Source organism: Mauremys reevesii, linkage group 8 (assembly GCF_016161935.1).
Source record: "Mauremys reevesii isolate NIE-2019 linkage group 8, ASM1616193v1, whole genome shotgun sequence".
NCBI classification, from domain to species: domain Eukaryota; kingdom Metazoa; phylum Chordata; order Testudines; family Geoemydidae; genus Mauremys; species Mauremys reevesii.
In genome coordinates this window covers 36,430,251-36,442,753 of record NC_052630.1, presented here as the reverse complement: position 1 = coordinate 36,442,753, position 12,503 = coordinate 36,430,251, and the positions used below count along the sequence as shown (strand labels likewise).

The 12,503-nt window shown below is 49.5% G+C and overlaps 1 protein-coding gene across 2 annotated transcripts in view; it reads left to right on the top strand.

Moving 5' to 3' along the window:
- Positions 1–12,503, top strand: part of HARS1 (histidyl-tRNA synthetase 1) — a 32,034-nt gene continuing 19,531 nt past the window's right edge. Inside the window, exons 1-2 of one of the 2 annotated variants that reach the window (XM_039484009.1) lie at positions 1–143; positions 7,386–7,475. In XM_039484009.1, the coding sequence (XP_039339943.1) occupies positions 129–143; positions 7,386–7,475 (105 nt within the window). In that variant the 5' untranslated portion in view covers positions 1–128. Of the gene's footprint in view, positions 144–6,901; positions 7,113–7,385; positions 7,476–12,503 lie in introns of those variants that run through there. The other variant, XM_039484008.1, reaches the window with a different exon arrangement.

Genomic DNA, 12,503 nt, shown 5'->3' with positions numbered 1-12,503 from the left:
AACTCCAAACCGTCCAGCTCTCTCTGGCAGACCTACGCCTCGCTTCCCGGCGCTGACGCTTAGTCTCCTCTTGCGGTGACACACCATACCGGGAAGTCCTCCAGGAGACTCTCTTGGCTCGGTAGGCGATGTACTTCCTTCCGGTAGGTCTCTTAGTCCTCCTGCTCCCCCCCAGCAGGGGCGCCGGAAGTCCTCCTGTCATTTCCTGTTCGCTCCTCTTTCCGGGAGGGGGAGGAACCTTTTCCCGGAAGTCCTCCCGCTTCCCAGCGGCCGGCCTCTCTGGAGCCTAGCCCCCGGAAGTCCCGCCCCCATTCCCTGTTCTCTGGTGACACTGACAGTTTTATGTTACAATCTGAGCCAGTCAGAGTTTGTCACTGTGCCGGTCCGGAGCGGCTTGTAGGGACTGAGTATGCTCAGTAACAGCGGCTGAAGCCGCTGCCCGGCCCCTGGCTCCGCCCTGCCTTGGGGTGCCAGTCTGTTCCTGCTGGGAGGGGACAGACAGACTCCGTGCAAGAGACCCAGCTGAATGCACGGGAGAGGCAAACAGCTGGAGGCAGGAGAAGGGGGCTGAGGGGTTGGAGCTGGGGTTGGGGCACTGCGAGACAGCGGCCGGGGGCCAATTATCGGGATCGGGCTGTGCAGAGGGTACCGGAGTTAACACAGATGGGGTGGCTGCACATAATGGGAGTTGGGGGAGCAAGGGTTTTTTCCCCCCTCCCTCCCTCGCAGGACGTGGTTCTTAGCCCCGGCTTCCTAGGGCTGTGCTCTTAAATGCAGAATGCATTTCACTGCCTGGACAAGGCGGCGCTTTCCTGTCCGATATAATGTACTAAGCTGGTAAAGGAGACTTGAGTCAGTTAAATATTTTACATACAACCACCTCCCCTCCAAATATGATAACTGTCAGTGTTTGGAAGAATCCCTTATTAGTTTATATGTCTGTATATAGCCTCATAGAACTGCAGTTAAGACAAATTTGTGAATGCCTAATAGCCTGAACTGGACTGGCTTTTTCTTGTAATCCACTGTAAATTATATACTTTTCAAAATGTTATTACTCTTAGCACTTCCTCATTTATCTTCATTAACATTGTGCAAATGGATGTCACTGCTATTTAACTGATGCTTTTAATAACAATAACAATTTAAAATATGAATAGTTGCTCAGCTTCAGCAGTCACATCTCACTGTATTTCTGGTATAGCACTTCCTGTTTGTATTGCAACATTCGTTTTTTATTCAAAATTTGTGTGGGTTTTTCATTTTTTTTTCTTCTTGACAATAGATATGGAGAACAACTATTCAGATTTCTTCATACCAGCCCTTCATAGTCAAAGTTGATAAGTCTCCCGTCAGTCTTCTTTTCTCAAAACTAAACATGCCCCAGTTTTTTTAACCTTTCTTCATAGGTCAGGTTTTCTAAACATTTTATGATTTGTGTTGCTGTCCTCTGGACTCTTTCCAGTTTGTCCAAATCTATCCTAAATTGTGACACCAAGAATTGGACACTGTGCTCCAGTTGAGGCCTCACCAATGCCAAGGAGAGCAGGACAGTTACTTCCCATGTCTTACATATGACACTCCTGTAAATACACCCCCAGAATATTAGGCTTTTTCACAGCTTTATTACATTGGTGACTCTCACTTAATTTGTGAACCACTATAACCCCCACAACCTTTTCAGCAGTATTACCACTGAGCCATTTCCTCCCCTCCCACATTGTAATTGTGCATTTAATTTGTCCTTCCTAAAGAGAAGTGCAAAATATTTTACTTACTGAATTTCATCTTGTTGAATTGAGACCAATTCTCCAGTTTGTTAAGGGTCATTGTCACCAGGGCTGGCTTCTCCCCCACTCCAAAGCATGTGCTGCCATGTCTTTTTCAAGGAGGTTTATTTCCTTAACAGAGATTAGCAAACAACACAAAAACAGTCTTCACTCATTCCTTAACCTCAGGGCCTGCCCCTCCCAGGAGCCTTTGGCACTCCTGCTCCTGGCCATTTCCCAGTCTCAGTCAGCTCTGCTCCTTTCTTGGAGCCACAGCCCTGGGGCTGCTTCCCTGAGCCCCTTACCCCAGAGACTCCCACAGGAGCTAGCTCCACTCCAGTGTGGCTTTCTCCCCCCAGGACAGAGCCTGTCTCAGTCCATCTCTTCCAGCTGCCCACTAGCATCCTGTCACACTGTCTAGAGTGGCTCATGACCAAGAGTGCCAGCCTCTGGGAAAACTGTCAAAATTAGTGCAGATACAACCAATTTGGGGCATGTTCTATAAAAGAGTTCACTAACCCAGTAACAAATGTGAACTTCTGGGTCACTGTAACAATCTTACCATGGAGTCACAGACAGTCCCCTTGGATACTCCAATCTATCTTGCCATCCAGATATGCATACCTTTGTGATAGATGGGCCCTTGCACCAAAGATCACAGCAATATTCTGGTTACTCCCAGTCCCAAAGGACCAGTCATCTTACTCCAGGTCAGTTGTATCTCAGATCTCACACCAAAGACAATGCTTGTAGCCAATCCTATAATAAACTATCTAAAGATGTATTAACTAGGAAAAGGAAATTAGTTATTTACAAGGTTAAAGCAGGTAAACGTATATGCACACAAATGAGTATCTTAAGTTTCAAGAATTAATATAAGTTGACACAATAAACAAGCTCTATGTGTCCTTTAGGGCTAACCCAGGGCAAGCACTGGGGATCTTATGCTTAGTAATCTTTGCCCCTCAGAGTTCAAGCAGCATAAAAGATACAGTTTCTCCTTGTTAGGACCTTTTATTCCTTCCCCCCTTTTGCTTTAAGTTGCAAGTTCAGCTGTTGGGAGGAATTCATTTGGATGTCTCCTCTTCACAAGGGTGAGAGAAGAGCAATCAGCAAAGGCCTTTGTCCTCTGATGTTCCACACTGGTTTGTCTGGTATCGATGGACTTGTTTCTGTGTAACTTTGGATCTGTGATGTACCTGTATCCATCTCCTGTGTTTGAGTCTGATCAATGCACTGTAGCATTGCTCTGTGTCAAATAAAGATACCTGAATGACAAAGTCTTGAGTCAAACTCAGTTCTTGGAAAGCCGAGTGCAAAGAGGTCATGGAGGGAATCCCAACATGTGTGACTCTCCAGGATGGACTGGCAAGAGAAAGGGGCAACCACGCACACAGGGCTTGTCTTCAGTGACAGTTTTAGCCACCACTGTAGCAACAGTGATTTTTCTGCAACAGTGCAAACTCCTAGTGTAGAGCGGTGCAAGTTACTAAAAACCCAGGAGTAAACAGGGTCATAGTACCTGGATGGGGTAGTGTCAGGGGACTTGGGAGTCCCCACAGAGCTTTGTGTTTTAGAGTTAACCACACAGTATAAGTATGGAGCAGTTTGTACTTCTGATTCATAGTTTCAGGCTGTCTGCATACTCAGGCAGCATCAGTTACACTCAGATTGCTTTCTCATAGTGGGGACTTCAATGGCACTAATCATGGTTAAAATTAAGCACATGCATAAGCCTTTGTAGAATTCAGGTCATAGTAAAAAGACAAAACAAAACAGAGAGGTGGATTTAAAAAGGAAAGGATGGCATGGTAAATAGTACAAATGGTTTTTTTTAATTTACACAAAATAGCTGTGTTAGTAGGTTTTTAGCACAGAGGCTAAGAAAGTCATGATCACTGATAGACATATCGGTTCCCAGCTGCTTAACTGTTACCAGGTAGCAGTGTTCAATAGACATTATGTTAGAAGTGGGCCTGAGGGCGGGGTGTAAAGTTAGATACAATAATGCCTTTAGTGATTATTCAGGGGAGTAAGTTCAACACCACGGGGTTACATGTGGCACAGTGGCAAAGTACTGAACTGTTTGTGGGAGAAGTAAAATAACTGGTGACAAAGGTCATTCACTGTTGGCAAAGTAAAGACAGTGGTCGTTGACATAAAGCCAATGCAGCAAAGCATCTAGCATGGGAGTCATAATGTGACCAGAATGAACCTGTGCTGTACAAGGAAGGAAACTTGCAGACAAATAAGGTAAATTTAGTATGGAGAATTACACATTCACAATAATAACAGAAGTATTATAACAGCAGTCAGCCTAAGAGGTTTAACCTAGCTATGATCTTCAATTTTGAATTTCTGTAATTAATATTTAGAAACACCATGCCAGCCAACTGCATAACACAGTAACTCCTCACTTAACATTATAGTTATGTTCCTGAAAAATGCCACTTTAAGTGAAACAATGTTAAATGAATCCAATTTTCCCATAAGATTTAATGTAAATGTGAGGGGTTAGGTTCCAAGGAAATTTTTGGAGGGCAGACAAAAGGCATTATATACTGTGCAGTACTGTACTGTACTGTGGTGGGGAGATGACCCTGGTTTACCCCTGGGGCTGAGGGTGCAGGGTCTGGGAGGGAGTTAGGGTGCGGGAGGAGGCTCAGGGCTGGGGCAGACAGGAGGTGCAGAGCACTTACCTGTGGCAGTTCCTGTTTGGTGCAGGGGGTGTGCAGGTGGCTCTGCGCAGCGCGGTACCACCCTCATGGCCGCGATTCTGGGAGCCGTGATTCTGGGAGCTTCCCCACCCAGAAGGCAGGGGCTTTAGGGGCTGCAGGGCCCTGGGCTAAGGGGACACTGGGGCCTTGGCCTAAAGCTCTAAAGCCCCTTTCGGAATGCGGCCCTGCGAGCACGGGCCGGAGAACTCAGGAAGAGCAGAGGCAGCCGTGCAGCCAGCAGCCGGAGAGAAGCGGCACTTTCCCCTTCAAAGCGCCGCTTCTCTCCAGCCGGCTTTGAAGGGGAAAGCGCTGCTTCTCTCCAGCCGCTGGCTGTGCGGCTGCCCCTGCTCCTCCTGAGTCCTCTGGCATGTGCTTGCAGGGCCACATTCCGAAAGGGGCTTTAGAGCTGCAGGCCAGGGCCCCAGGGCCCCCTTAGCCCAGGGCCCTGTAGCCCCTAAAGCCCCAGTGTTCTGGGTGGCCCTGGCTACGGGTTGGGGGGCGGGGGGAAAGCTTCCCTGCTCCATCCCTCCCTCCCTCGCAGAAACTCCTAAGCTCCGCCAAACAGCTGTTTGGTGGCGGGGGAAGCTCTGGGAGGGAGGGAGGAAGGGAAGGGGAGGAGGTGGAGAAGAGGAACTTGTGCCATGCTCCCTTGTAAAGTCAGCCAAATGATGTTATAAGGGAGCATTGCACAACTTTAAACGAGTATGTTCCCTAATGGACAGGGGCGGCTCTACAAATCAGGCTGCCCCAAGCAGCGCGCGGGCGCTCGCCGCCTTCCCCCCCCCGCGCGGCGGGTCCCCCTCCCCGGCTCCGACATCTGGGTGGGGAGAGCGGTCTCCTCTTGAGCTCCGCCGCCCGCCCCGGCAGGGTCACACCGGAGGCCGGACGACCGACCTGCGCCAGTCCGCGAGCTGGGGAGGGAGCAGCGGACGGCGCGGGACGGCGGACCCCGCATGCAGCACCGCGCTGGTCCGTCCCGGTCCGCGGCTCCGGGCGACCCCGGCATGCAATGCGAAGCTCAAGCTCCCCAGGATGCCGCCCCCCAGGATGCCGATGCCGGGTGCTTGGCCCTGCGGCCCTGCCTAGCTGCTAATGGAGCAGCGACGTAACTTCGAAACAATGTTAAGCAGGAAGACGTTAAGTGAGGAGTTACTGTATTGAAATATGTACATGATGATTTTGTTAGGAACAATAGCAGCTAATATAAAAACAATTATAAAAATCAAGCCATGGTAAAAGTAAAAGTAACTAACGTGTAGCTAATGAAAATACCAACTTGTTAATATGAAAGTCGGAATCTATACTGAACTCGACTTTAGAGTTCAGTAGTTCCCTTAATATGTTATAATTTTAATAACAATAAAGAAATGGTAACAATTATTAACTGACAAAATCATCTGCACAACTAGACAAACCAGGGAAAGAAGATGTAGTACAAACTATACCATTCCCTCTCCCACAAGAGAGAGAAAAAAAAGGGTGGATGAGAGAGAGTCACTTAGAGCAGTAAGAATAGGAGTCCTTGTGGCACCTTAGAGACTAACACATTTATTTCAGCATGAGCTTTCGTGAGCTACAGCTCACTTCTTCGGATGCATAGAATGGAACTCCATTCTATGCATCTGAAGAAGTGAGCTGTAGCTCACGAAAGCTCATGCTGAAATAAATGTGTTAGTCTCTAAGGTGCCACAAGGACTCCTGTTCTTTTTGCGGATACAGACTAACATGGCTGCTACTCTGAAACTTAGAGCAGTGGTTCTCAACCAGAGGTCTTCCAGTGAGTACATCAATTAATCTAGATATTTGCCTAGTTTTGCAACAGGCTACATAAAAAGCACTAGTGAAGTCAGTACAAACTCAAATTTCATACAAACAATTACTTGTTTATACTGCTGTATATACTGAAATGTAAGCACAATATTTATATTCCAATTAATTTATTTTAAAATTATATGGTAAAAATTAGAAAGTAAGTGATTTGTCAGTAAGAGTGAGCTGTGGCACTTTTGTATTTTTATGTCTGATTTTGTAAGCAAGTAGTTTTTTCAGTGTGGTGAGACTTGGGGGTAGGCAAGACAATCAGATTCCTGAAAGGGGTACAATAGTCTGGAAAGGTTGAGATACACTGACTTAGACGTGCAAACAGTATTTTTCAGACCTCCTGGACCCATCTCTGTGTAGCATCAGGCAGATCACCCTGGAGTCTGGATAAGCAGTCTGGGTGAGGAGTCAGGGATGTCAATCAAGCTTTTAATTGAGGCCTTGATGCAGCAAGGCACTTAAGACATGCGTAACTTTAACTGCTGACGGTCTCGCTACTGTGCCCATATTCCGGTCACCGGCTCCCCACTTCTGTCTGTCACGCTGACCAGTAAGCACGCTCTGAGAGCAGGGAAGGGCAAAGTGTGGGCAGCGGCCTCGGACGCGGCTACTACGCATGCCCAGCTCCTCCGCGCATGCTCAGTGCAGTGAGGTTCCGGGGTGGGTGGGAGACGGGAGTGCGGCGGCCGGGCTGACGGGCGCTGCGGTGACCATGGCTGACGAAGCGGCGGAGCTGGAGGAGGCGCTGCGGCGCCAGGCGGACACGGTGCGGCGGCTGAAGCAGGAGAAGGCCAGTCCGGAAGAGGTGAGCCCGGCTCGTCCCCGCGGCTCCCTGGCCGGGCTGTAGCGCCCCCTCCCGCCCCTACGCGCCTCTCCGGGCGGGTTGGCTTGGGGCTCGGGCCTGCCGGGGCCGGGGAAGCAGGATGCCCGAGCCGGGCCGGGGTGGATGCCCGGAGCGTGCCCGGGGAAGGGGAAGGGGCCGGGGAGGGGGGCGTGGAAGCGGGGTGTCCGGGGCTGGGAAGCCCAGCTGCCTCCCCTGGGTTGTGCTGTTCATCTGCCACCCTGTCTCTGTACCCAGGTGGCTGAGCAGGTGGCGAAGCTGCTGGAGCTGAAGGCGCAGCTGGGCACAGATGAGGGGAAACACAAGTTTGTCCTCAAGACCCCAAAGGTAAGTCCCCTGCCCTGGACTCTGAAGCTGTGACAGGCAGCCCCTCTTCACTTCTCCCCTCTCTCTCTCTCTCTCTCGTGGTGGACAGCCTGCCTTGGTCCCCACAGTGCATCAGATGCATCTGCCTGGAGGAATGAGCTGCAGTATAGCCTGGCCCAGGGCCAGTATGTTACCAGGGTGCAGGGCTTGAAGGTAGGGGCATCTGAACCTCAAAGGCTCCAGCCACAGTTGTCTGACAAAGGCTGTGTGTGTGCTTACAAAGGTACCAAGTGGCATGGAAACCTGAGACTCAAAGGTGTGTAAACAGCCAGGCCTGGAGCAGTGAGAACGGGAGGCCCAGGAAAGCATGCTTTCACTCCACTTTCTGCAGTCACTGCAGGCTCTGCCAATTGAGTACCTGCCCATCTGAAAAACCTGCCGTTAAATAAATTAATCTTGAACCCATTACCCAACCCCCATCTATTTATACCCTCCTCACTCCACTGAAGATGCAAAGCTAACTTCTTCCTCTAGCTGTGTTTATGTGCAAGTTCTTAAAAGTTTCTACAAGTGGTGGCATCACTGGGAGTGTTAGTGTAGACAGGGCTCTGGCTCACCGCTAGCAGTGTAAGAACCATGTTGTCTAACCATTTTGTGAATGTAACACAGGGGTAAAATCACGTACAATCTCTGTCACCTGATGTCTGGTGGAACTGTGCTGAGGGTGATGGCACTGGAACTTTAGGAGAAATCACAGTGTAGAAAAGGTCTTGTGTATCTTCCTTCCTTTTACCTTATCTGCGGATCATCTTCCATAAGAGCCTTGTGTGCATGATCTGTGTGGCCCCCAGACCTTCACATGCTTCTCTTTAGAATATATGTCTTTTAAAAGGACTATACACCTAAACAGTATTATGTGGATAGATTAAGAACATATAAGAACATGAGAACGGCCATACTGGGTCAGACCAAAGGTCAATCTAGCCCAGTATCCTGTCTTCTGACAGTGGCCAATGCCAAGTGCCCCAGAGGAAATGAACAGAACAGGTAAATCATCAAGAGATCCATTCACTGTCGCACATTCCCAGCTTCTGGCAAAACAGAGGCTAAGGACACCATCCCTGCTCATCCTGGCTAATAGCCATTGATGGACAAATCCTTCATTAATTTATCTAGCTCTTTTTTGAACCCTGTTATAGTCTTGGCCTTCAAAATGAATGAAGGGCCAAAAGATCATAGACTCAGTGCATTAAAAAACAATTTGTTTTAATATCAGCCACAAGCTTATCTTCCTTATTCCATCACCCTGCTCTGTTTTTGTCTCCCGTTCTCTTTTTCTCTAGTAGGGTTCAAAAAAAAAGTGTGGCCATTCTCATGGGTAATGAGAATATCCACGTGTTGCATCCAAAAACAACAACAAAAATACCCCCAGAATAATGTAGATCTAATTCCTCAAGCTTTGGGACATAAGCCAACCACAAACTGACTAGAATTAGGAAGAATGTCCTCTGTGAACAAGTTATTCCATACCATAGTTGTCCATTTTGGGGTTTCTTGTACCTTTTAAAGCACCAATTACTGACCTGATCTGGGAGAGTAATTCCTGTAATCCTTTGTGAGCTGTTTGGGGCAAAGTCCTGCTCTTTTGTTTATATAGTGCCAAATACACTGGCACAATCCAAATAATTGTTCTCTAAGACAGAAGATCTGCAGGGGACAGTTTCTCTGGTGATCCAGATTGTATGGTGGCATGTTCTTATGGGCTGTCCCAAGTCAAAGCAGCTACACTTCACAGAACAGCCTGGTAACTGCACTGGGAGGGGCACTTTCAAAGATTCCCTTAGTGTCCTCAGCCAAGTCTGTGAAATACCTGGCCACCAGCAACCTCCCATCTGCAAACAGAACTTGCGTCAGTTTAGAAACCCATCATTAGTTTAAACAGTGCAACTTTGTGTGTATTTCAGCCCTACCTTTCCAGAAATCCCTCACTGTCTTGCCTACTATGACCACACTTTACTATGCATTAAAGAGAAACTGTCTCCACTGCTGATAAATAAATAATTTAACCCTGTGCCTTCGAGATAGATGAATGTCCTAGACTTCAGGGCTTCCTCCTGACAGTTAACAAAGTGCGGGGTTTTATCCTGGTTTTCATAAACCCCAGAAGAGCTGATGTAACTGACAGCAGACCGAGTGAGCACATGTGCATTGCAAGGGACACTCCATATGGCAGGTAATGCTGCCACCTTGCCCTGCATGTAGCCTGTATAGTCTCCCTAAGTCAGTGGTTCTCAATCTTTTTGGGCTCAGGACCCATTTGTAAATGTTTATGGCTTGTCACAACACAGTAAATAGTCTGGGGGTGGAGGCCCTGGGGTGATTTTGGTTGGATTCCAGGAGGGTTGGGTCCTGCCCGGAACTCTCCCCACAGTGGCAGTTCCTGCAGCTCCTGTGCTGTGGGGCTAGCTGGGCGTGGGTCTCTGCTCTGGGTGTTGCAAACTCCAGGGTTGCAGCACCGCTCAGGTTTGGCCCTGCTCCCTGACTGGACCAAATTTGGGTGAGTGGAGTTGTGACCTAGTTCACGGGATTGCCGTGCCACTCATTCAAATTTGGCCTATCCGGACTCCAGTTATTATGACAGCTAGGCCAAACCTGAGTGGCGCTGGGACCCCAGAGGCTGCACTGCCTGGGGCAGGGAAGCAAACCCAGCCAGCCCCATGGGACAGGCACCACAGGAGCTGCCACGTGACCCTTTGAAACACTCTGGCAACCCAGTTTTGGGTCCTGACCCACGGATTGAAAAACCGTAGACCATGCTGCCTCTCTCTATTGACTTGCTCCTTTTTGACCAGAGATCATGCTGGCTGCTCAGCAGAGGAGATGATAACTGAAGGCATCTGTCTCGAAGGACACTTGTGGCCATCCAAGCTCTATCAGCGGTTGCCTGGGCAACGGTGCCCATCTAGCTGTGAACTGATCTGGGGTCTTCCGAAAAATGAAGGGAACCCAAAGGCCACCCCAGAGTGGCTGTGAGAGGACTGTGACTAACCTGTGATCTTTGGGGCATGGTGGTAATAAGTAACCCTGGTGACCAGTTTGCATCAGTTACATCTTCAAGGCTATTCACCAGGAGAAGAGCTAGAAAACTTTTCTTTAAAATATTGCTCTTCCAGGGCAATCACAGCTGTGAGCCTCAAACCTCACACCCCCTGCAAAAGCCAGCTCCTCCCTCAAGTAATGAGTACAGGCAGGGTGCAAGGATGTTATGTGGCATTTTCCCTGGAGCAGCCAGACCATTTACAGTGGTTGCCACATCTGGTGAAGGAACCAGGAAGCTAACAGCTCAGGTTTCCCAGCCTTGTAGCTGATGTTAGATATCTGCTTGATGATGGATCTTGCTGCTGGGGCAGTAACTGACAGTTCTTAAAGTACAGTTCCTGGAATAGGGACTGTCATTTTCTTTGTCTTGTGGGGCCCTGAGCATGCTGAGGCTGGCCAAATAGGACATAGGTCAGTCAGTTTTAATCTGCTGTAGATGTTTTTCTCTTTAGAATTTTACAGAAGCTCAGGAATTCTGTCTGTTTCAGGTTCCTTTAAATATGTCCCCAATTTCAAAGGTAATAAGGTAGCTTCCATTAGCACTCAATTCAAGTAAATGGGGGAAGTTAGCATTGCTTAGGGCAGGGGTTCTCAAACTTCATTGCACTGCGACCCCCTTCTGACAACAAAAATTATTACACGATCCGAGGAGCGGGGACCAAATCCTGAGGCCAGCTGCCCCAGGTGGCAGGGCCAAAGCCTGAGCCCTACTGTCCTGGGCAGGTGAGCCAAAGTCAAAGCCCAAGAGCTCCAGCCCAGGCAGGGAGCCTGTAACCCAGGCCTGCACAACAATGCGGCCCGCGGAGCCTCACTGTGCGGCCCGCGGGGGGATTCTGAATCCCCCGCACACGGCGCTCTGCGGGCAGCCCAGAGCCCTTTAAATCCCAGCCGCGGCAGCGAGTCAGAAAGCTCTGGGCTGCCCGCAGCCACGGGGAGCGCAGAGCCCTTTAAATCCCAGCCGCGGCCGGGAATCAAAGGGCTCTGGGTTGCCCACAGCCGCGGGGAGCCCAGAGCCCTTTGAATCCCAGCCCACGGCTGCTGATTGCCCCCTCCACGGACCCCTGCCCTAACTGCCCCCCAGGACCCCCACTCCTTTCTAACACCGCTGGTCCTTGTCCCCTGATACCCCTCTCCCAGGACCCCACCCCCTATCTAAATGCCGCTGCTCCTTGTCCCCTGATTGCCCCCTCCTGAGACCCCTGCCCCTAACTGCCCCTTGGGACTCCAGCCCCTATCTAAGCCTCCCTTCTCCTTGTCCCCAACTGCCCCCTCCTGAGATCCCCCCCAGCTTCCCCTCACAACCTCACCCCCTACCTGTCCCCTGATGAACACCTGAGACTCCCATGCCTATCCAACTGCTGCCTGTCCCCTGACTGCACCCCCGAACCTCCGCCCCATCCAACCTCCCTGTCCCTTGACTGCCCCCCAGAGCCCCCTACCCCTTCTCCCACCCCTATCCCCCTTACCATGCCACTCAGACCAGCGTATGTGGCTCCATGCAGCTCCAGACATGTTGCTGCCATGCTCCCAGTGGAGCCCACACCCCCCCCCCGCAGCACCTGCCTTCCAGATTTGAACATCTCAAAATTCAGGAGTGCTCAAGCTCAGTTTGGGCAGCTGTTACTTCATTTCTCCCAAATCAAATATACTGATCCACTGTAACTTGCTGTAGAAAAAGTAGGATAAAATTGAGCAAGAAATGCTTATTAGGACTGGAATTGCTATTTTCAACAGCCATTGCCTTTTTGTTTAAAAGGAAGACAGTGATATTGCATTGGCAAATTCCCCATAGAAAGAAAGAGTGGAACAAAAGAATAATAAAGGCACCTCAACTTTTCGTCATTTATGGAGGACAGTCTTATAATATGCATCCAGATATCCTCCAATCACACAAGCTGAAAATTGTTCCACTTTACTGCAGCTCTGTAACCATATGGGAACCAATCCTGT